Below are 24002 nucleotides of genomic sequence, written 5' to 3' on the forward strand. Positions count from 1 at the left end.
CACTTAATCCTCAGAAAATCATCCTATCGGATAGGATAATGTCTCCACTTTACAGATAAGGGCACAGACAGTTGTAAAGAACTCAACATTTAGTAAGTGCTGGTACTTAACACAATATATCACTTCAATCACCCAGTAATGCTATGAGGTATTGTTCTACCCAGTTTATAAATAAGAACACTGAGACTCACTGAGGACAGAACAATTATCCAGACTTAATTGGACAGCATATCTGAAATTCAGACTCTAGTTGGTCTCTTTTTTATTTTATTTATTTTTTTTTGAGAGGTTTTTGCTATAGGGTGTGTGTGCTTGCGAGAGAGACAGAGAAAGCGAAAAATCACCCCCTAAGGTGGATGGCCATGCCTCAATCCCTTCTCCTCTCAAGATCTTAGGCATGCGCCCGGCATGAGTTTAAGCCTCTGGGTCCGGGACTCGAACCATGGTCGACTACATGGGAGTCCAGCAATGTAGCCATTATGCCAACTGCTGGTCCCTTGTTGGCCTCTTTCTAAAACCATTTACTTACAGAAGACTCACTACACTGTAAGAGTACATCTGCATTTTAGTTCTGCACTGTGGACTGCCAAGAGCGACACCCCTGTCAGGCACCTAATTTTTCTGGGCCACTCTCTATATATTGGGTCATCGGAAAAGTCATGACGCAGTTTTGCATACAAAAATATGTCATGACTTTTCCGATGACCCAAAGGAAAGGCGTGGGCTGCGATGGGTAGCGTAAAGTATGCTGTGCAAAGTCTCTCCCGAGGTTCAAAGCAGATGCTTGTGTCTAGTATTACCTTGTCTGACACGATGTAGGTACATTTGAATAAATGTGTGGGTGACTACTGTCCATCTTCATTTCTACGAATAACTCAGTGGACACAACAAGCAGAACTGTGATCCTTCCTAATCAGCTCTGATGTGTGCGCCACCTACTAGCCTGCGCTTGGAGAAGATCCTTGTCTGACTTTCCTTAGGTGAGAACATCACACTTCCTCCCACCCCACTCGCTTCTTCCATTCTTAGTGAGAGAGCCAGAGACAATCCCCTCCTGTGTAGCTTCAGAATGAGGATAACCCTGGGGCCACAGTTAGCGTAATGGCTATGTCGCTGCACTCCCATGTAGTCGACCACGGTTCGCGTCCCGGACCCGGTGGCTTGAAACTCACGCCGGGTGCATGTGCGTGCGTGCCCAAGATCCCGAGAGGAGAATGGAGGAGAAGGGATTGTGGCGTGGCCATCCCCCCTGGGGGGTGATTTCTCGCTTTCTGTCTCTGTCTCTCTCTGTCTGTCTGGCGAGCGCACGCACCCTATAGCAAAAACCTCTCCAAAAAAAATGAGGATAACCCTGTGAAGAGTTGGATGGGGAAGAAACGATGGGTTAGGCTTCCATTCTCTGACCTCTTGCCTGGCTGAGGGGCAACAGAAGCAACAGCAGGTACATCGGAAAGGCCTCTGCATTGTCATGATTTCTCGGCCCACACAGTCAGTGACCCGCAGGACGAAGGGCCTGAGTGTCCGATAAGCATTCCTGGTAAAGTCATCCGTGTCTTCATTTACAAGGTAGACCATCTGGTCTGAGTTGTTTTTAACATCATATCTATTGTTAGTTTCAAAATGTGTCATCACTAAAACATAAAATTGAGAAAGCCATCTTACATTAGAGCCTTCGTTAAAAGGGCTATACGAAGCCCTTGTTTAGAGTCTTAAAGCACATTAGCTTTTAAAAACATTTCAGGTAAAATATGCACAATGGATTAGGACACCAAAACATGTTTATATACCCTAAAAGCATTTGAGTAATGTTTAACATTTAAAACATCGAAGAAGTTTAGTGTAAAATAACTCTTAGAATTTTTCCCAGTAAAGGCAAAGGTTGAAACAATATTCCTGGAGTATTAGAATTCTGAAAAGTTTACTTATAAAGCCACTTAAATGAAATTGTACATTGGACCATATATTAATCAGCTAATGAAATAAGCCGAGATGACTAGGGTCCTTACTAACTGCAGATAAGAAAACAAACTAAGGAAAGTCAAAGGCCCTATGTGGTGACCAACTGAGTAAGCGAATGCAGCGAGGTCAGTACCTCTGTGAGGAAACATTGAGAACAGCCATCATGTTACCGACAGTAATGCCTTCCCCCAGAGCAAGGGCACTGGGCTAGAGTCAGCAGGCTTGGATTCTCTTTCCAGCTTGGCCGCTGATGAGCAAACTATGATTCAGCTTCTATTTCTAGCTTCGCAACTGAGTGGTTAACTATGCTGCCCCTAGCAAACTCATCTTCAAAAGGAAAATAATGCAGAAAGCAGCATGGGTAAGTGGTAAGGAGGGCTGACTGGCTAAAACATAAGTCCTTTCCAAGTCTAAGAGCGTATCATTACGTGAGCTAGGTAAAACTGGACAAAACAATTCACTTTGTTACTTTCTTGAAGACAGCGTAACAGATGACAGTCTTTCCTCAGTGAACCACAAAACAATGGCTCAATATAAGAAAAAGGAATAAACACTGGATAATGCAAATTTCCACCAGATTAAAATACTGCTAAACACCACAGAATTATACGTACGTTCCAGAGGTTCAAAATGCTGAAGAACATGTATGTTGTCCAACTGTTGGGATAAAAGAAAGCAATTAGAAGATAGAAATAACAGAGTTGAATCAAATTGTAACAGCAAGTACTAGCAGATGGAGTAATGGCTCTGTCACTGGACTCTCATGTAGTTGACCACAGTTCGAGTACCGGACCTGGTGGCTTAAACTCATACCAGGCACGTGTGCATGTGTGCCCAAGATCCTGAGAGGAGAATGGAGGAGAAGGGATTGCAATATGTCCATTTCCCTTGGGGGGTGATTTCTTGCTTTCTGTCTCTCTGTCTCTCTCTTTCTGGTGAGCGCACGCACCCTATAGCAAAAATCTCTCAAAAAAGAAAGAAAGAAAAAAATTATAACAGCATTAGAAAAGAAACTAGTAAGTTTTTAAATGTATTGATTGATACCAAAGTGCCTGTTCTGAAATTAAATAGAATAAAAACATTTACCAAGTGGAATTAGCTTACCTGCATCTGCTATAGATAATTATTAGTAGAGCTGTTGAAAAAAAAAAAACTTTTCTCCTGTATTTTAAAAACAGTTGCCTCCTATATCAGAAAAATATCTACTATATTATAGCTATAGCTTCTGGAAGAAGCCAAGTTTACGTAGATGTTCCTAGATCAGTCCCTGCTCCCTGGGCTCCCTGACATGTCATCTAGAGACTGGAGTCTAGGAAGGTCAGGATGATTCATCATGAGCCGCCATAGAAAGGGCAATTCTCTCTGTGGCTTAAGGAGAGCATAAGCCTGGACTTCCACATTACTTCACAGGCCTCTCTAGAAGGGCTTAACATGTAGACAGGTTAACACTGACTCGTATCACTTGAGCTACTAACACCAGTGCTTCCTGGAGTGCATACATTTTTTAAGGAAGAGTTCATGCATGCAGGAAGCATGTGAGTAGGTTTAGGGAAAGGGAGACAGAACATGCTTAGGTGGAAACACATGAAAAGGAAGGTTGATGGGCCAGCAGGTGGTGTGGTGGATAAGGGTGCTGGACTCTCTCATGACCGACCATGGTTCAAGTCCTGGACCTGGCAGCTTGATTTCTCACTCTCTCTCTCTCTCGCTCTCTCTCTCTCGCTTTGTCCCTCTCTGGTCAAATTAAAATAAGAAAATAAATAAAGTTAAATAAAATAATTCTTAAAAAAGAAAAGGGAGGTTGAATGCACCATTAATGAAATTCTTAACTGCCCAGTAATCATTCTAAAGATGGATGGTTTGACAAGCCCATTGCCTGTTATAATTGAGAACATTCTAGTAAAGAGAAAAAAACATATTTGCAGTAAGACTGATTATATTTATTACATAATTATGTGTGTATATATATACACATAATATAAATATAAATATATTTACATATTTATTATATATATTGTTTTTACATATTATAAATATGTATTTAAATCATATATATATAAAATTACAAATCATTAGAACTTTTCTGATCCCTGATCCCGCAACACTGACTTAAATGCTCTATTTCACCAATTATTTGTTGGATGCATTAATAAAAATGTATGAATGCGGTTGTAAATAAAATTAAAAATAACAGAACATGAAGGTTTTGTGGTATAATTAAATATAATAGAGTACAGAGAGGACAGAATTCATAATTAATTACAAACTGTTTTTTGGGGTGTTTTGTAGATTTTTGCAGGAGGGCACATGCACATGCCAGAGAGAAAGAGAGAGAAGGGAAAGTAAGAAAGTGACCTCCCTGGGGCATAGCCCTCCCGCTACATTTCTCATTCCTTCTGGGATTTGGGGCACACATGCACAGGCACCTGGCATATTTCAGAAGCTAGTGAGTCTGGAACTCAAACCATACGGTCAGCCACATGGGATCCAAACATCTTAGCCATCACACAACAATCTGGCCCTAAAAGCTTTTTCTTACACGAAAACACAAAAGGGTCTAAAATACCTTTAAAAATATCTGAAGTTGCTAAAATGAAAAGCTAAGCTAATCTATCACTACTTGATAAAATATCCACTGCCGAGCAAAATATCCTGAGCCACTAACGCCCATTAAAGTGGAAGATAACACTATGGCAACTCAGAAGCCATGGTTTTGACAGATTGGTACAGGCACTGGCAAAGCCAACACTCCAGAGAGAACACAATCTTGCTACTTTGAGTGTTAAGTCTTGGTAGTCTTGAGAAAGACTCATGTAACTTGCACATGAGATCTCAAAAAGACTGGAGTAGAGAAAGGGAAATGAGGGGCTCTGTGTCTTGTGCTCTTACCCAAGGAGGTGTTTCAACATCCACACGGCTATCACCCATTAGGTGGGCCTTGTGAGGCAAGAATATTAGGCACATTGTAACCTTATCTCATCCAAAACTCCCATAGCAACCTGATAAGGTAGTTATTTCTATTGACTGTACTACTGATATCTTATAGATGGTGAAATTCAAGCCCCAACAGGTTAGGAAAGTTATGCAAAGTTTTAGAGTTAGCAATTAATAGAGATCTGACATGTGTTTGAATGATTCCTTCACTTATTTATTTTAACTCAATATATTCCTGAGAGAAGAAGTAGAACCCATAAAATATGTCCTCTAAAATTATATTATTTATTTCTTCCATGAACAAGAGAAACAGAGACAGCACTCCCAACAGAGTCTTAATCCACCAGGTCACGGGCATGCAATGCCCAGCATACTCAGGCAGGTCTCTGGACATGAACCCGGAACTTTGCTGTGTGGGTCAGCCTTAAGAGTGTTGTGTCTTACCACTATGTCACCATCTGACATCAAAATAGGTTAATTTAACCACTTTTAGAGTAATAGAAGAAATGATGAGAGAAAGGGTGAGAGACAGACAGGTATGCTGTGATCAGCTGCCCTGGATTTCCAGCCAGCTAAGATCATGAGGGCAGACACATGCCTACCATAGACCCATCTGAACTCTGCAGGGACACATGGTCCCACCATGGCAGAGGTGTGCACCACCACCTGCACCCCCACAGCAGGCCCTACGATACTTTCCCCCATACTTATTCCTACTTCTAGTTTCCTAATTTCCTTCAAGAAGACAAATGTCTGTCTAAAATCTTGATATAGACTCTTTATGAAATCTGTCCTCATCCCACTAAAACATAAACATCCCTATACTTTTTGCTTTCTGAAATAAGCACTCCTGGGACCAGCAGTTAGCGTAATGGCTATGTCGCTGGACTCCCACATAGTCGAACGCAGTTCGAGTCCGGACCCAGTGGCTTAAACTCACGCCGGGCACGTGTGCATGCGTGCCCAAGAACCCGAGAGGAGAATGGAGGAGAAGGGATTGTAGCATGGCCATCACCCCACCGGGGGGTGATTTCTCACTTCCTATCTCTCTGTCTCTCTGGTGAGCGCACGTGCCCTATAGCAAAGACCTCTCCAAAAAAAGAAAAGAAATAAGCACTCCTCGGTTTATACTCATAAAGTAGATATCTAACATTATTGACCCATCCCATTCCTTTTAATCATTCTATCCATTCTTCTGTCTCTTCCTATTGGATTCCCCATGGTCATATTTCATAAGAAAACAACTTGGATTTACATGAAGTACCTGAGTGAGGTATTCCAGACCAGGAGGGCAGTTAGCCATAGGTGTTGGCCCTGGCATCCATGTTATTGGAACAGGCTGAATCGTCCCAGGGTATTTTCCAGGTTGATACTGGATGGGACGGGTACCGCTGGTTGACTGGTACAGGGGGTAGGTACTGGGCTGCTGTGGACTGTAGTATCCCATAGGCAAGCCTCCTGGATAGCCTGCAGGTGGAGGGACAGCTACTCCAGGGGGCCCTGTGTTCAACAACAAGCAAAATTGTTACACAGTATTAACACTACAACACAGTGGAAGTCAGCCTGACTTTTAACATACACATGGAATGGATTATACAACACCTACTTAATAATAATGAATTGTTCTATTTTCTCCTTTTTTAATTTTTTAAAATTTATTTTATACATTTGGGGCCAGTAGGTGGTATAGTGGTTAAGTGCTCTGGACTCCCACATGGCCGAGTGTGGTTCGAGTCCTGGACCTGGCAGCTTGCTTTCTCACACCCTCTCTGTCTCTCACTGTTATTTCTCTCTGGTCAAATTAAAAATAAATAAATAAACAAATAATTATTTTAAACAAATTTTAAATAAAAATGTATTTTGTACATGCAATCACTATACATCACTTAGCTTGTAAAGTGAATTTATCCAACTGAATACACTTCATGCCCATCCAGTTGAGAATATGATACGCGTTATCATCAGCAGATAATCATCCATTTGTGTCCCATAAATGTCTTGCCTCTCTGTTTTTCTCCTTCTTTCCTCACACACTCCTCCTTCTCCCTCTATTTTCTCTTATACCCTGTACCAACAAGGCACTGAGAACATTTCCTTACATATTCATTCATTTAGTCTTCTTAAACCTTATAAGATAATTACTCCCATTTCAGATATGGAGAAATAAAGTTTGGAATCTTTTTTTTTTAACTGCTACTTTGATTAAGGTATTTATTCAAAATAAGCTGTCCAAAATAATTCAATCTTTACACAATAAACCAGTTTAAGGGATTATGCAGCAGTTTCTTTCCTTCTGTGGTAGGATTCTTTGCTGCTGGCATCTTTTCAGCTGCTGGTTTCCTGGTAGCTGCAGCCTTTGTTCCCACCAAAGGTTTCTTCTGCTTCTTAGCAGCGACTCCTTTTCCTTTCTTCCCTACCACAAGCCTCTTGCCGACGACAACACCTTCTCGTCAGTTTTAGCCTCTAGCGCACTGCTGCCACCTTACCCAGCTGGCGTCTGTGATTCTTGACCTGGGGAAGAATGGTGTTCCGGTGCATCGTCTTTGCATATGGGTTAAGCTTCAATGCGATTTTCAGGGTTTTCTGGTGGTTTCTTCTTCAGGACTCTGCAATGAATCTTCTTGAGTGGTGATCGGAGGGCTCTTTGGATCTTTGGACTTTTCACAATGCCGCTAAGGTCTGTGTTCATCATCTTGTGCATGAGAAGACTGAAGTTACTCTTGAGGAAAGCAGATTTCCACCAAGTGCCGTACAATTCGTCTAACTTCCAGAAAGCACTTTCCATCCAAATGCAGAAACATCCCACATGCCCACCAGGAGTAAGTTTCAGAATGTGCAACCTCCTTTCATTAAGCAGAGTGATTCCTGGGATGTATCCAAAGGCCTTGAAGATACCATTGCCTTCGCTATAGAGGATGCCGGGTCCCCTGTGCTGGATACGATGACGGTTTCTCATTTTTCCCTGGCCAGCTCTTATTCCCGAGAGGCATAGACCATTTTTATGTCATTCCAGGCCTTTAGTTTCTTCAGAAGCAAAACAGCCTCCTTGGTCTTCTTGTAGCCTTCAACTTTATCTTCAACCACCAAAAGAAGTTCAGGAACTTCCTCAACAAAATGACCTTTAGACATGACCAGAGCTGGTGAGGCCAAGGAGCCAGGGCAGAGAAGATGGTGAACTGTGTTTGGGAAGTGTTCACTCTACCGTGCCACCGGAGCCAGTTCTGAGTTGGTGCAAACATGCAACCTCCTGGAAACATTAAACATTTCTGAAAATATCCTGTCCAGATCGGTAAGACCCACCACCTCAAACTCTGGGGATTCGAGCCACAACTCTCTCAGTCCCCAGACTCAGTGCTGGTCTGATAACTTGCTAATTCACTGACAGCATAGGGCTGTCTGTCATTTTTGTGCACATTGGTGTGAACAAAGTTCATGATATCTGGTCAAATGGAAGCCTTGAATAGAGCAAGCAAAGTGACATTTTTGCTACATGACTCCCCCTTTTCAGAGTACACTGGCATTGGTGGATGAGCACACACCATGGAGGGGAAAGGAGAAGACCCAAGGCGTGGAACATCTTAACATCGCAAATATTAGGTCTCTCCTTTGGAGATAACATACTTATTTAATCAGGTTGAGTGGGATTAGCATATGATAACACTGTAAATTGTTATTATATTTATTGTTGTTATTGTTTAAGGTCACAAAGATAGTAAGATCTAATTTACTTCAAAGGAGTGCTTTGCATGATTATGCTGGGCTACCTTTGTGTTCTAGTTCTGAGTTCCTCAACCCTGGCATCTTTTCAAATCAGTTTCTTAGGCCTATTGTCTCATTAGTTGGGGCTGCTATAATAAAATACCACAGCTGTGTTGCTTTGTCAACAAAAATAACCAACTCTGCAAAATAATAATTAATACGGTTTATTTCTATGCACAAATCTGAGTGGCCTAGGCCCAGAGAGGAGGCAAAACATGCCTTTCTCGGGGTGATCAGGTACAGGGGTTCTTTTATTTGATTTTGAGAGTGAGGGACAAAGTTTAGGATTTAGTGAAGAGCTTTCCATTGGTCTGGTCCCAAAAGGAGGGACATGTGGAAGAGGGGACTTGTAGGTTATAGGTGGTTCCACAATTTTTAGATTGGTGATTGAATAGAGAGGTCTGTGTTTTGGGAAGGGATCAGCAAAGAGTGTAACAGAGACAAGGGGGCTTGTATACCGTCACAGGATACTGCCTCTGGAGCCTGCAGGTGGCTTAGGGTTGAGGCGCTAGACACTCCCATGCGGCTGGTCACGGCTTGAGTCCCAGACCTGGTGGCTTGCTTTCTCACTCTCCTTCTCTCTTTGTCTCTCTGTCTCTCTCTGGTCAAATTAAAATAAATGAATGAATAAATAAAATTAAATAATTCTTTAAAAAAACAAAGATACTGTCACAAGGACAAGATGTTGGAAGAGTCCTGGTTTCAATGAGTCAAAATGATGTTAATGATGGTGGGCGTGACTCATCCATCACAGGGATGCTATGCCAGGGACAGGATGTAGGGAGGTTTCTGTTACCAAATGGGTCAAACTGGTCAGTTATGTCTGTGGGCATTTCTCACCCCAGGTCCTTTGGAAGGGATTTTAGAAACAGGAAAAAGCAGTCAGATCTCTGTCCTCAGCTTCAATGACTAGCATTTCTTTCTCACAGTTCTGGTGCTTATCAAACTCATGGTCAGGCTGGTGAGGACTCTCTTCCTGATTTGCACACAGATATCTTCCTGCTGTGGCCTCACCAGGTGAAGAGAGAGATCATCTCTGTGTAGTCTCTTATCATAAGGGTATTCATTCTTTTTCATTTTTTTTAAGAGGTTTTTGCTGTAGGGCATATGCGTACTCACCAGAGAGACAGAAAGTGAGAAATCACCCACTAGGGGGGATGACCACGCCACAATCACTTCTCCTCCATTCTCCTCTCAGGCACGTACACACACACACACACACACACACGGTGTGAGTTTTAAGCCTCTGGGTCCAGGATTTGAACTGTGGTCAACTATGTGAGTTGACCAGTGACGTAACTATTACGCCTACTGCTGGTCCCAAGAGTATTAATTCTATCATGAGGGTTGCACCTCATGACCTAATTAAGTCTGAAAGGCCCTATCTCTAATATCATCACATTGGGAACTAGTGCTTCACTATGTGAATTTGGGGAATACAGACATCAAACATTCCAACCATAGAACTTTTCGCTCCACCATTTCTTCTCACCTACCTCCAACAGAAATCTGATACATTTTGTCTTCATCATAAGTCAGTCAAAGGATCTGAATTTTTTTTTTTAAGAAGAAATATTTTATAATGAATTAACACAAAAAAAAAAAACCCAAATGTGTGACTTTAGGATTCTTTTTTTTTTTTTTTAATGATCTCTTAAGCAGTGGTCACTTTTTTGAAAAAATTACTTATTTATTTACTTCATTCTATTTGTTATTCTTTTTTAATTTGATCAGAGGAAGGAAAAGTGAGAAAGCAAGCCTGGGACTCGAACCAAGCTTGGCTATGTGAGAATCCAGCGCCTTTAACCACCACACCACCTGCTGGCCCCAGCAGTGGTCACTTTTAATTTCACAATAACTTTTATAATTCAAAGAATTCTTGGGACCAGCAGATGGCATAATGGTTATATCACTGGACTCCCACGTAGTTGACAGCAGTTCAAGTCTTGGATCCAGCAGCTTAAAATTCTTAAACCCACACCCAGATACATGTGCATGCATGCCCAAAATCATGAGAGGAGAATGGAGGAGATGGGATTGCAGCATGGCCATCCCCCGGGGTGGTGATTTCTCACATTCTGTCTGTCTCTTTCTGTTTCTCTGGCAAGCACACATGCCCCACAGCAAAAATCTCTCTTAAAAAAAAAAAATTCAAAACATTATCAGCATATAGCTAGAAGGATGCTCATGTTGCTGAGCTATATCTCTCGTTACCATACATTTCCAAATAATTTTGATCACTGTCATTCTTTTTTATTTTTGTCTTCAAGGTTTTGTGCAAAGTCTTGTGGCTGAAAACAGAAATTAATTATGTAAATCAGGAGATCTCATGGGCCCAGCCACAGAGGCACAAGTGGTAGAACGCTACTGTTCAACGCTGGAGCCATATGGGAAAGCCCAGAGTTCAGAGCCTTCTCACGTGGGAAGGTTCCCAGTTCAAGTCTGGAGACTTCCTCGAGTACACAGGGCACACATGTGCACTTGCCCACGATCTGAGGTGTCTGAAGGCTGAGGTAGATGACACTGTCAGTCCCTTGTTGGGGGTGCCATCTCTCTATATCTGTATCGCTCACTCATGGAAAAAATAAATAAACTTCTAAAAATATTATGTCTCAATACACCAAGTGCTTCAAAATAATCTGGTGTTCTTAGTAAAATTGCAATTCCTGGTCCCTATGTCAATCTATTGAATCAAACACTCTAAGATAAAACTTAACAAGAAAAATGTCTTATTTCAATGATTCTTTTTTTAAAAAAAAATGCACAATTCAATGGTTAAAGTTTCTGAAAGTTGTGCAACCATGAATTTAACTATTGTTTCTTTGGTTGCTTTTGCTTTGGTATCATAGTTAAAAAACTAATCTGAGGTCATGAATACTTATATCTTATCCTACAAGGTTTATAGTTTTAATTTCTACATGTAGTTTTGTTTTGTTTTGTTTTGTTTTTTTTGGAGAGGTTTTTGCTATAGGGCACGTGCGCTCGCCAGACAGACAGAGAGAGACAGAGAGACAGAAAGAGAGAAATCACCCCCCCAGGGGGATGGCCATGCCGCAATCCCTTCTCCTCCATTCTCCTCTCAGAATCTTGGGCACGCACACACATGCACCCAGTGTGAGTTTAAGCCACCAGGTCTGGGACTCGAACCGCGGTCGACTACGTGGGAGTCCAGCGACATAGCCATTACGCTAACTGTTGGTTCCTCTACATATAGGTTTTTGATCCATTTTGAGTTAAATTTTGTAAATGCTGTTAAATAAAGTTTTAAATAAATTCTTTTATATGTCAATACTCAATTGTCTCAGTATCATTTGTTGTAAAATTTTTTCTTTCTCCGATTGAATTATGTTGACACTCTTGTTAAAATCAATTGGTTTTAAATGTTGGTTTTATTTCTATAATCTCAATTTAAATTTTTTTTCACCTCTTCCATGAGAGAGGCAGAGACAAAGACAGAAAGTAGAGAACAAAAGAGAGAGACAGGCACCATCAGCAGTGTCCCCCAATGTGACATCATCCTTAACCAGCCAGGATGATGGGTATGTGTGCAGAGAGATCTCAGGATAAGAACCTGGGGCCTTCCTGTGTGGCCTCAGCACTGCAGAATGTTGCATTGTTGCATTATCACTGCATACCCCCACAGTTTGTCTAGAATCCCAAGTTTGTTTCGAAGAGATTTTTGCCATAGGGTACATGTGCTTGCCATGGAGACAGAAACAGACAGAGAGACAGAAAGCGAGAAATCACCCCCTTGTGGGGGATAGCCAAGCCCTTCTCCTCCATTTTCCTCTTGGGATTTTGGGCACACATCACATGCACATGTACCTGGCATGACTTTCAAGTTGCCGGGTCCAGGACTTGAATCATAATCAGTCATGTGGGAATCCAACACCATAACCACTACACCACCTTCTGGCCCCTTAATTTTATCTCATTGGTCTATATGCTTATCTTTTTGAGTATGATACAGTATTGACTATTGCAGATTTGTAGTAAGCTGGGAAATTGGGAAGTGTCAATCATCCAATTTTTTTTTTTTCAGATTGCTTGGGCTATTCTGAGCCATTTACATTTTCATATGTTTGAGATTATCAATTTCTGTAGAAGAAAAGCAGATTTGAAAATCAATAAGAATTGAACTGAATCTCTAGATCAATCTGAGGCGTATCACCATTTAACATTTATTTCTTGCAAACCTATGAACATGACAGGCCTTCAAGTCTTCTTTAATTTCGTACAGCAATGTTTTATAGTTCCCAAGGCATACTTCTTACACTTTTTCAATTACCTTTACTCCTGAGTATTTCATTACTTTTGATATTGTTGTCTGTGGAATTGTACTTTTGCTTTCTTTTTCAGATTGTTCATTACAGTGTATGGAAATAAAATTGGCTTTTTGTATATTAATCTTATTATCCCACCACACTTCTAAACTCATTTCTTAATGTTGTATGTCTTGTATTCCGTATGAACAGAGATAGTTTTGCTTCTTCTTTTCAATCAGGATGCTTATTTCTTTTTCTTATCTAATTGCACTGGGTGTAACTTCTAGTATGATGTCACATAGAAGTTATCCTGTCTTATTCTTGTCCTCAGAATGTTTTGAGTTTTTATCATTAAATATGATACTAGCTGTAGTTTTTTTCGCAGATGTCTTTATCAGGCTGAGGAAGTTTCATCCTATTTTCTGAGTGTTTTTAATCAGTAATGGATGCTGGATTTTGTCAAATGCATTTTCCGTGTCTATTCATATAATCATGTGTTTTTTTGTCCTATATTCTATTAATATTGTACATACATTGATTGTCAAATGATAAACCAATCTTTCATCCTCAAGATAGATCCCTTTTAGCCAACATAAAACGTTCTTATGTTGCTGAATTTGGTCTGCTAGTATTCTGGTAAGCATATCTACATCTGTGTTTATAAGCAATACTGACTGGTAGTTTCCTTTTATTGTGATATCTTTATCTGATTTTGCTAATTGGGTAATACCAGCTTCACAGAATGAGTTGGGAAGAACTCACTATTCTTCCATTTTGGGGAGAAAAAGTTTGTAGAGGATTGCGGTAAGCATTTAACAGAATTTAGTAGTTAAGTCATCTGGGTTTTGGCTTCATTTTGTGGGAAATTTTTAAATTACTCATTCAATTTTTGTTATATAGGATTATTCAGTTTTCTGTTTCTTCTTAGGTCAATTTCAATCGTGTGCATCTTTCCAGAAATTAGTCCATTTGATCTAGGTCTTCCCATTTTTGGGCATAAAATGAATTATTGTAGTTCCTTACAATACTTTAAAAACTTTTGTATGATTGGTGGAAATGAGCTCACTTTTACTCCTGATTTTAGTAATTCGTGTCTTTTTATTTTACTCTTAGTCAATATAACTTAGTTTTCTCATTTTGGTTAATACTTTCTAAGAACCAACTTCTAGTTTTACTGATTTTATTTACTGTTCTTTTTTTCTATATCATTTATTTCTGCTTTAATCTTTATTATTTTCTACTGCTTGGTTTAGGTCTTTTTTTTAAAAAGGTAGTAATTTGGGTTACTGAATTGAGATCTTTTTTATTATAGGTATTTACAACTATACATTTCCTTCTTAGCTTTGCTTCAACTACATCTCATAAGTTTTAATACATTTCTTTTGTTTTTATTCATCTCAAAGTGTTTTCTAATTTCCTTTGTGATTTATTTTTGCTTCTGCAGTCATTTAAAGGTTTGGGACCAGCAGATGGCATAATGGCTATGTCATTGGACTCCCATGTAGTCGACCGCGATTGGAATCCTGGACTCAGAGGCTTAAACTCAACGCTGGGCACATGTGCATGCATGCCCAAGATCCCAAGAGGAGAATGAGGAGAAAGGAATGCGGCATGGTCATCTCCCCTGGGGGGTGATTTTTCGCTGTCTCTCTCTGTCTTTCTGGCAAGCACAAACGCCCTACAGCAAAAACCTCTCAAAAAAATGCAACTAAAAGTCATATATATTTCAAATTTCTTAGTGTGAGTTTACAGAAACACAATTTCATTCATCATAAGTAATTCTATATTACAACCACTAGGTGGCGATCAAAGTGAATTTTTACCATTTGATTAATAATATAAAATCCATTACTTGTATGGCATTATATATTTTTTCAACTTACGTATAGTCATTTAATTTGAAGGATGTCATCTACTCTCTCAATAATTTTTTCATATACAGAATAATAGACAGATACTTCCCCAGAAATGGTGAAGTTTCTGCTCTAGAGGAATCCAGGTTCTTAGATACAAAGTGATGGGTAGACAGACACATCAAAGTACTTCATGTTGAAAGCTACTGACGTGACTGCGGTCAGGGAGAGGGTGATCACAGTTTGGGATTTTAATATTTCAGATGTAGGAGAGGCTGGGCCAGTAATGAGGAAAGTTAAAATGGATCGTATCCCCATGTACACATCAGGAAAAGGAAGGAAGCCCAGCTGGGTCCAGAAAATACTGTACAGGAGACAATCTGAGCTCCACAGATCAAGCCTAAGGCCAAAGGAACATATTTTCCATCTTTTTTTTTTTTTTTTGGCTTAATCCAATTGTGTCCACATCTAAATATATTTAAATATATGTTTAAATAAATAGTACTACACTCTAGCCAACGTTTTCTGAGCCATATACTTAAATACAATAGAGACTGAAACTATTTTCTTAGTCAAAAGCAAGTATGTTTTTCATTTTTAAAAATTTGATACACTGCCAAGGACAGGCAGGTGGCATGGGGGTTAAGGCACTGGACTCCACATTGCCAACCACAGTTCAAGCCCCAAACCCAGTGCCTGGAAAAAAAAAAGAATCACAAAAATAAATAAATAAAAACATGTTTTAAAAATTAATAAATTAAAAGACCACAGCTTGAAAAGAAAAAAATTGTACATATTGCCAAATTGCTTTCCAAAAAGACTGTAATAACTCCAATTTGCACTGGTAGTAAAGAGCCATTTTCCTGCGTCACCTCCAGTAGTGACAACAGACTTACAAAAATACTTGTCATAAGGACAAACGCTTTAGTCAGCATCCATGGCCATTCACTCATTGCTCTACCCTCCCCCACCATTTGTCCCGTGCATGTTTACAGCCGATCTTCATGGCCATGTGCTTTTAGAAATGCGGTTCCTACTGATAGGCACCGTCCCCTCCCGCTTTCCTGTAACTGCCAACGTTTTATACTAATAGCAAAATCTGACTTCCTCAGTCAGGGCTCTCCTCAGATCCTTCGCAGAGTCAGATAGTACCTTCTGTGCCCCACTATACTCTCTCTCCATACTTCCTGAGCAGAACTTAAAAACTGCCGTTGATGTTTATAACTTTCACCCTCGGTAGCCCCTAAATCCTCTGAAGATGGAATATATTCTAGAAGACACACAGGAAACTATCTGGAACCCTATGGGCATTCAGTATTCATTTATTGAATCAATCAATAATGCAATCAATTAGTTAAATTAAAAAGTAATTTTGACTCTTAGTAGGTTTTTCTGGAGGCGGGGGCAGGGAGAAGCTTTCCTGTGTATTTAACCTACCTGGTACGAAATGAGAAGTGTAGTCCGGAGGAGCGTCAGGCCTCGGATCTGTTGATTTGATTTGATTTTCCATTTCAACTGCAGGCTGTTCAGGGGCTGTGGGAACTACACCTTGAAGAAAAGAGTTACAAAAGAAATAATAATATGGTTAAATGTTTCCATTTGTTTTCCTATTGGTACACATCAAGGAATATACTCAATTTAAATCACACTCTTCTTATAAAAACATAATTTATCATATGATACATCAGACATCAACCTATTAATAAAGAGTATGAATTCTCAGACTAAACATAGACTGAAAAAATAAAGCTAACCAATTATACCTTGCTTGTGATCAAAGCAGTGAGCTACTCACTCCTAGTTCAGCTGACCCAATGGTGACTCCTAGGTACATAGAAAATTGTTTGTACAATAGAAAAATAAATATTTTTTAAATAATTACTTATTTAATTTAAATTATTATTATTTTTAATTTGCTATAGGGCACGTGTGCTCATCAGAGAGAGACAGTCAGAGGGAAACTGAGAAAGCAAGCTGTTAAGGTCCAAGACTCAAAACGATAGTCACCCATGTGGAGGTCCAGCACTTCAACCATCATGCCACCTGCTGACCCCCCAAAAATAAATCTTTATTCTACTATATATTGTGGAGAACACAGGCATCCATAGGGTGAATTTGTTGTTTCCCCCAATGCTGTCTGGAAAACTCTGTCCAAACAAATTCAAAACATAGCACCAAAATGCTAATGGTTTCAACAGCAGCAGTGCCATGCAAGACTCAATTAGAGGTAATTCAGGCTACCTCTGCAGTGACTCCCATCTCTGCTGTATTCTTCCTAAAAGCAACCTAGGGCACAGTTCATTGCTGCAAGGGAGGTCACGAAGGCACTTTTTATGATCTAATACCTTGGCCTCTTGTTTCAATTAGGAAAATTTCTCTCTGGATTCATTGTAAGTTCTGAACTGCCTGACTTTTTTACCTGATAGAATAGACACGATCCCTTAAGTGTGAGGTTCTATCTTTGTGGGACCCACTCTGAGCCTCCTCTGCCACGGGGGGCTCTCTCTTACCACCTCGGCAGACTCACTGTCCTTCCCTGACTCTTCCCGTACCTACTTCCCCACACACTTCAAAGGGTCTTCAGTACATACATGCCAATGTGAGTGCCATGTCATTCCTTTTTTGACAAAGACAGATAATAATGTTCAGATGCATAAATGAACACACACACACTCACACACACACACTTAACGCTCACAGGTTGAGCATCCCTTAATCCAAAAACTCAAAACTCAAAATGCTCCAAAATTTAAAACATTTGTATGCCAATACACTGTCGTAAGTTAAAAATGTCAACCCGATCTCCTGTAACAGGCCACATGCAGAACACTGGCAAGACAAAAATCCTGGGTAAAATTACCTTCGGGCAATGCGTGTAAAGTACATATGAAATGGAAATGAATTTCATGTTTAGAATTGAGTCTCAGCTCCCAAGTATCTCACTATGAGTGTGCTAATATTTCAAAATCTGAAACAATACAACATCTCAAATACTTCTGGTTCCAAGCATCTTGAATAAAGGATATTCAACCTATATATAGATGCTCTCCAAATGCTAAACAATAATCAACTTGAAAATGAAATAAGCTGAGATCAGCAGTTGGCATAATGGCTATGTTGCTGGACTCCCATGTAGTCGACTGTGATTCAAGTCCTGGACCCAGTGGCTTAAACTCACGTCGAGTGCATGTGCGTGCATGCCCAAGATCCCGAGAGGAGAATGGAGGAGGAGGAGAAGGGATTGTGGCATGGCCATCCTCCCTGGGAGGTGATTTCTTGCTTTCTATCTCTCTGTCTCTCTCTGTCTTTTTGGTGAACGCATGTGCCCTATAGCAAAAATCTCTCCAAAAAAAGAAAGAAAGAAAGAAAGAAAGAAAGAAAGAAAGAAAGAAAGAAGGAAGGAAGGAAGGAAGGAAGGAAGGAAGGAAGGAAGGAAGGAAGGGAGATGAAATAAACTCCCTGTGTAAGGAAAACAATCATACAATTCACTTTTGAAAATAAAGCATATTCCAATATAATTGCAAATATTTACCTGACATTTTGAAGAATTCAATTAATCCTGAAAAATAAAACATAACATATAAACCACTTATATGTACATGATATACTGTTACTACTGTCAATTAGAGGTACATGTAACAAGTTCTGTCAACTTTCTTTATCTTCCGGTTACCCATTTTTCATGCCATCAGTAATTCAACAAAAACTTCCCGAGTGCCTGGTATGTTCCAGACACTACTAGAAATGTTCAGAACACAGCAATAATCCAGACACTTTGCTGCCCATGCTGCTAGAGTTCATATTACAGTAGGGTGAGATTTTTTTAAATGTCAATATCTAGGTTCATATGTAGATAAAAGTTCTGAAGGAAATAAAGCAAAAGGTTTAAGAAAATGATGGATGGGGAGTTCTAGAAGGTTAAGGAAAGTCTCTCCTGCGAGGTGACCTTGAGATATCTGAACTATAAAAAGGAAATACCACATGAAAATGGTGTGAAGTCAGCTCCAGGAAGACTGGGAAGTCAGTGCAAAGGCAGAGATGCCCATGAGCTTGACTTCGCTCTTTCTTGTCTTCTTTGTAGAGATTTTGCCTTAGGGCATGTGCATTCACCAGAGAGACAGCGACAGGGAACAGAGAGAGGGAAGGTGAGAAATACACCTCCCTGCCCAGGGGAATGACCACACTGCAATCCCTTCTCCATTCTCATCAGAGGATCTTGGGTACATATGCACACACACCTGCTGTGAGTTTCAAGCCACCAGGCCCAGGACTCAAACCACAGTCAGCCATGTGGGAGTTCAGTGATGTAACCACTATGCCATCTACTGCCTCACCCCCAGCTTGGACTTTTCAATAGAGAAAAAGAGTACAAGGTCAGGTGTGATTGTGCCCCAGTGAATGGAGAGAACCCAGACAACAAAGGCCATCTGGAGGCCATGACAAAGTATTTGATTTCTTGTAACTGCAACCTGGAGATCTGTGGGTTTTAATTGTGGAATATTCATGTACTACTTTAACTGCGATCTTGAGAGGGAAGGAGTGAAAATGGAGCAGTGAGGGATGGGCCGTGCAACCCAGGTGAGGGCCGAACCTTGCTTGGACTAGGGAGGGAACATGGGGAAGGGTCAGGTGTTGTCAGAGGTCCAGCGTGGTCTGGAGCCAGAGCGTCCAGGAGTTGCTGGTGAACAAGGGAGAGAAAGGATCAGGAATGGGCCTCAATTACTTGGCCTTTGGTTATGCAAGGTTTTTTTAAACATGGATGGTAAGCAATTGTGTAGCTATTTCGGCAAGATTTTTGTTGTGGAGATCTGGCAGTATTCTGCATAGCTCTTCGGGTGAGGAAATAATTCTGTAGAAGATAAGCCATCATTCAGGAAATGATCTCTATCTGAACCTTACTTTCCTGTGTTCTCAGAGTAACTTAGCCTAGTTATGTCCACTCTATCAGAGACCCAAATCATATTTTTAAAAAATGTAACATCTGAAAACTTGAACCTAGAGCTTTAATTTTTAAGAAATCTTAAATTCTTTGAAAACATTCAAATTAAAATATTTATAAAGTATATTTCTATTACAAAGTACTGCCAATACCCTATATGACTTAGAGGGAATTATTATGTTTTGAGATCATTTTACCATAGATCTTCATTGAAAAAACCAAAGTGACAAAGCTTAGATTTTGTGTTTTTTCAGAAACTACTTCCCACGTCTTAAGTTTCTTGGGCAGACTTAAATTCCTAATTTAAGATGATCAAAGTGGTCATCTAATTTTAGGTTTTCTGTCTTACTTTCATTTAAAAAATAAGTCTGCCACACGTACAAATCACTTGTCAAAATTTGACCTACTAGTTTTTCTCGAGTTTATTTGTGTTAATGTAGCACAATAAATGCCTACAATAGTGCTCTCCCTGGTGGAGCACACACTCATGAGGTGACCAGCAGCAAAACATAAGCAAACTGTGTTTTGCTTTTCTTTTCTCTAAAATAGAAATTGCGGGCAATCATGTTGAACTCAAATGATCTATGATAGTAGAAAATCTAAGAGCTAGGAAAATAACTGAGTTTTATAGCACTATTTTCAGACTGCAGAAATAAGGTTAAATAGGGGCCAGCAGGTAGTGTGGTGGTTAAGGGTGCTGGACTCCCACATGGCTGCCCCTGGATCGAGTCGCAGCCCTGGCGACTTGCTTTCTCACTGTATCTCTCCCTCTCTCTCTTGCTCTGTCCCTCTCTGGTCAAATTAAAATAAATAAATAAATAAATGTAAATAAAATAATTCTTAAAAAAAGAAAACTTAGGCTAAGTATACAGTGATTTCGACAGCTGAAAGTTCTGTGTGATTCAGACTGCTCCCTTGTGTTTGAGGACTTGCACTAACTGCAAACACTAGTGAAATGAGTCATTTCAGTAGTCCTAAGCAATACACTGGGTGGTGTTGCACTAGAAAGACATTAACTCACACTTTAGTTTCTAGTAGTTACTATTGATTTTATCATTTAGGTTCCATATACTTTCCCGTATTCCAGGCTCCTAACTTTCCCACAGTCTAGCGAGGGGCACGGTCCAGTTAGGACCTTAGACGTGTTTTCCATCCAGTCGTGAGGGGTTGGTACTAATGCTGCTTTAGGGACTATAAAACTTTTGTCCCTGAAACTAGTTAACTGTCTCGTAGTTAAATAAGGCAGAATGATTGTTTCAGCCTGCTCAGCCTGGTCCAAATCCAGGAACCCATGATTGGCTTACCTTAGATCACTGAGGAGACTAAGAGGCATAGGCTGCTTGGAATTGAAATCAGCATGTGAAAACAATCTTCACTGTATAGTGTTAGTGTGATACCGTACTATTAGAAAAATAGTCATCTTTTTCTGTTTCATAAGTTGTATGCATAAACAAGATTAGTAATGTTTCACTTATAAACTGACATCAACTCGTGCTTACCTGTTAATAGTGTTTTCTCAAAGTATGGTGGTGCGTCTTCCAGGTTGTCGCTTTATGCTCATAGTAAATAGTTCTAGCTTGTTGAAATATTCAATTTCTTACTGGTTTCTTTTTGCCTTGATGGGGCATATAGTAAGCCTGAAGGACATTGTAATCATTTTTTACAGGGTGAAAATTTAGGAAGACTGTGTGTGGGAGCCCATATAGTTTATTTTATCCATTATCATCTTAAGTTTTTATTTTTATAAATGCTACTTTCAGTTAATGCATTGGGCCCAACTGAGTATTCAGGGTTCCAGAAAACTTAAAAAGAAAAAATTCTGCCTGCATCTTAAAATTGTAACCAAGTAAGTATCCATTTGGAATTATTCCAAAATATTAAGATCTCCAAGCCAAAAGTACCATGTTAAAACTTTTGCCTTAAAGGTTTTGTATGCAAATGTTAATTGAAGACAAAATAAAATGTGAGATACCTCAGAACAAAAGCCAGGTTAAAAAAAAAAAAGAAAGAAAGAACAAAAGCCAGGTTTTCATGGTGCCTAGTCTTTATAAGGGCTCTCCATGGCTTGACTTGCCCCAACTGCCATTAATGAGTACAGATCACCTTAAAATATGTTAATTTGACTCATTACATGGAAGATTAGTTCTGTAATTTCACTGAAAATCCTAACCTAAAATGAATTGTGTTAGCTTCTGGTCCGCCCTGACTAAAACGTGAATAGTGAAATGGCTATCCTAAACTTTGGCTTACCTCAAATCTATGCTGTCATATTTCTGAGGCAAATGTGATTCGTTCCAGTGGTATCTTACTCGTATCTAGAAAATCGTATCAATTAAAAATTCACTATGTTGAGGGACCAGCAGTTGGCGTAATGGTTGTCGACGGATTTGAGTCTCGGACCCAGTGGCTTAAACTCACACCGGGCGTGTGTGTGTGCATGCCCAGAATCCCGAGAGGAGAATGGAGGAGAAGGGACTGTGGCATGGCCATTTCCCCCTCCTCCCTAAGGAGTGACTTCTCACTTTCTGTCTCTCTGTCTTTCTGGTGAGCACACATGCCCTATGGCAAAAACCTCTCAAAAAAAAAAAATAAAAATAAAAAATTCACTATGTTGGGGCCAGCAGGTGGTGTGGTGATTAAGGGCACTGGACTCCCACATGGCCAACCAGGGTTCAGGTCCCGGACCTGGCAGCTTGCTTTCTCACTTTCTCTCTCCGTCTCTTTCTGTCCTTCTCTGGTCTAGACAAATAAGTAAATAAATAAATAAAGTTAAATAAAATAATTCTTTTTAAAAAAATTCACTATGTTAAAAAATAAAAGATTGGGTCTAGGTATGAGGCCAGGGTAATTAGAGATGAACATGGTGGGGAAATGGCAGGCACTAGAGGGCAAGAACCAAAGGTTCAAACTGGCCCATGTTCTATTTAACAAGAGGCCAAAAGAAGGAAAATTGAACATTAAATAAATAATGTGTAGATGGGAACGTGATGGTAACTCAGAGCAAGAAATAAGCAGCTGAAATAAAACTGGAATCAAGAGGTAGGAGGTGGCGGTAAGGTTTTGTGGATTCAGTCAGGCAAAAAGTAAAGCTGTTATCAGAGAAAGGGACCTTGTTTTTTCTAAATTTCCAAGTTCTAGGGGTTGACAAATAACAAGGAGAACAACATCAAGAAAGACTATAATTTACCAAATACTTACCAAGTGTCAGACAAAGAGCCCAACACTTCTTATGTCCTCTCTATAGCCTCTCTCTACTATTAAATGCCAACCCTGCTAAAGGCGAGTACTTCTAAATCGAAACCCAAGCACTTCCTGATAGGTAACCCCACTGATCCGAGTACAGAATGTGGCCATGTTTGTTATTCAAGTGGAGTAGAAAGGCACTAGTATTTAGAGTACTTTAACAAAACTCTAGAACACCACAGGAATGAGTTATCAGTAATGAAATTCAGGGACCAGCAGTTAGCGTAATGGCTGTGTTGCTGGACTCCCATGTAGTCCACCGCGGTTCGAGTCCCGGACCCGGTGGCTTAAACTCACGCCGGGCGTGTGTGCATGCGTGCCCAAGATCCCAAGAGGAGAATGGAGGAAAAGGGATTGCGGCATGGCCATTCCCCCTGGAAGGTGATTTCTTGCTTTCTGTCTCTCTGTCTCTCTCTGTCTTCCTGGTGAGTGCACACATTCTATAGCAAAAACCTCTCCAAAAAAAAAAGAAGAAAAAAAATGAAATTCAAAAATTGCCCAGGCATGAGACATATGCGGATTCTCAGTCTGAATGACTTTCAGACGTGGGTGACAGTTCAGCCATCTGGACCATCTCCATTCACCTGGTATTTCATACAATCACTTTTCTCAAGAACTAAAAAACGTATCCGGAGTGCCCCGAAAGGTTAGACACAATTCTGGGCCAGTCAAAACAGTTCAAGAAATTGTTCCTATTAATTTGTTGTTTGGGAAAATGACCCCAACTTTGTAAAATTGTAAAGCCTGGAATATGCTCAGGTATATATTCTGACACATGTGAACAGACATACACAAGGATGTTCTTGATACCGCTGTTCATATCAGAAGAAACTAGCATCTTGCCTAGTGTCCCTGGATGGGAAACTGGGGAAGTGAAGTCTGGTCTGTTTCATAGTCACATGATGCAACCGGTCCTTTCTGGACCCTTGAATCCTCAGTTAGGCCCAATGCATTAACTGAAAGTAGCATTTGTAAAAATAAAAACTTAAAGATGATAATGGATAAATACCGGAATGAAAACCAATGACAGCCAAAACCATCAACAGAGAT

General features: G+C 40.1%; 1 protein-coding gene and 1 pseudogene across 2 annotated transcripts in view; both read right to left on the reverse strand.

Annotated features, from left to right (window-relative positions):
* Positions 1-24002, reverse strand: part of PLSCR4 (phospholipid scramblase 4) — a 40926-nt gene that overhangs the window by 7037 nt on the left and 9887 nt on the right. Inside the window, exons 1-6 of one of the 2 annotated variants that reach the window (XM_006171410.3) lie at positions 21209-21333; positions 18303-18329; positions 16208-16318; positions 6158-6393; positions 2574-2616; positions 1405-1631 (exon numbers count right to left, since the gene is read on the reverse strand). In XM_006171410.3, the coding sequence (XP_006171472.1) occupies positions 1405-1631; positions 2574-2616; positions 6158-6393; positions 16208-16318; positions 18303-18309 (624 nt within the window). In that variant the 5' untranslated portion in view covers positions 18310-18329; positions 21209-21333. Of the gene's footprint in view, positions 1-1404; positions 1632-2573; positions 2617-6157; positions 6394-16207; positions 16319-18302; positions 18330-21208; positions 21334-24002 lie in introns of those variants that run through there. The other variant, XM_006171409.3, reaches the window with a different exon arrangement.
* On the reverse strand, positions 6891-8435 carry LOC106734186 (60S ribosomal protein L4 pseudogene; annotated as a pseudogene).

This window comes from Tupaia chinensis, unplaced genomic scaffold (genome assembly GCF_000334495.1).
Source record: "Tupaia chinensis unplaced genomic scaffold, TupChi_1.0 Scaffold149537_1, whole genome shotgun sequence".
Classification (NCBI taxonomy): domain Eukaryota; kingdom Metazoa; phylum Chordata; class Mammalia; order Scandentia; family Tupaiidae; genus Tupaia; species Tupaia belangeri.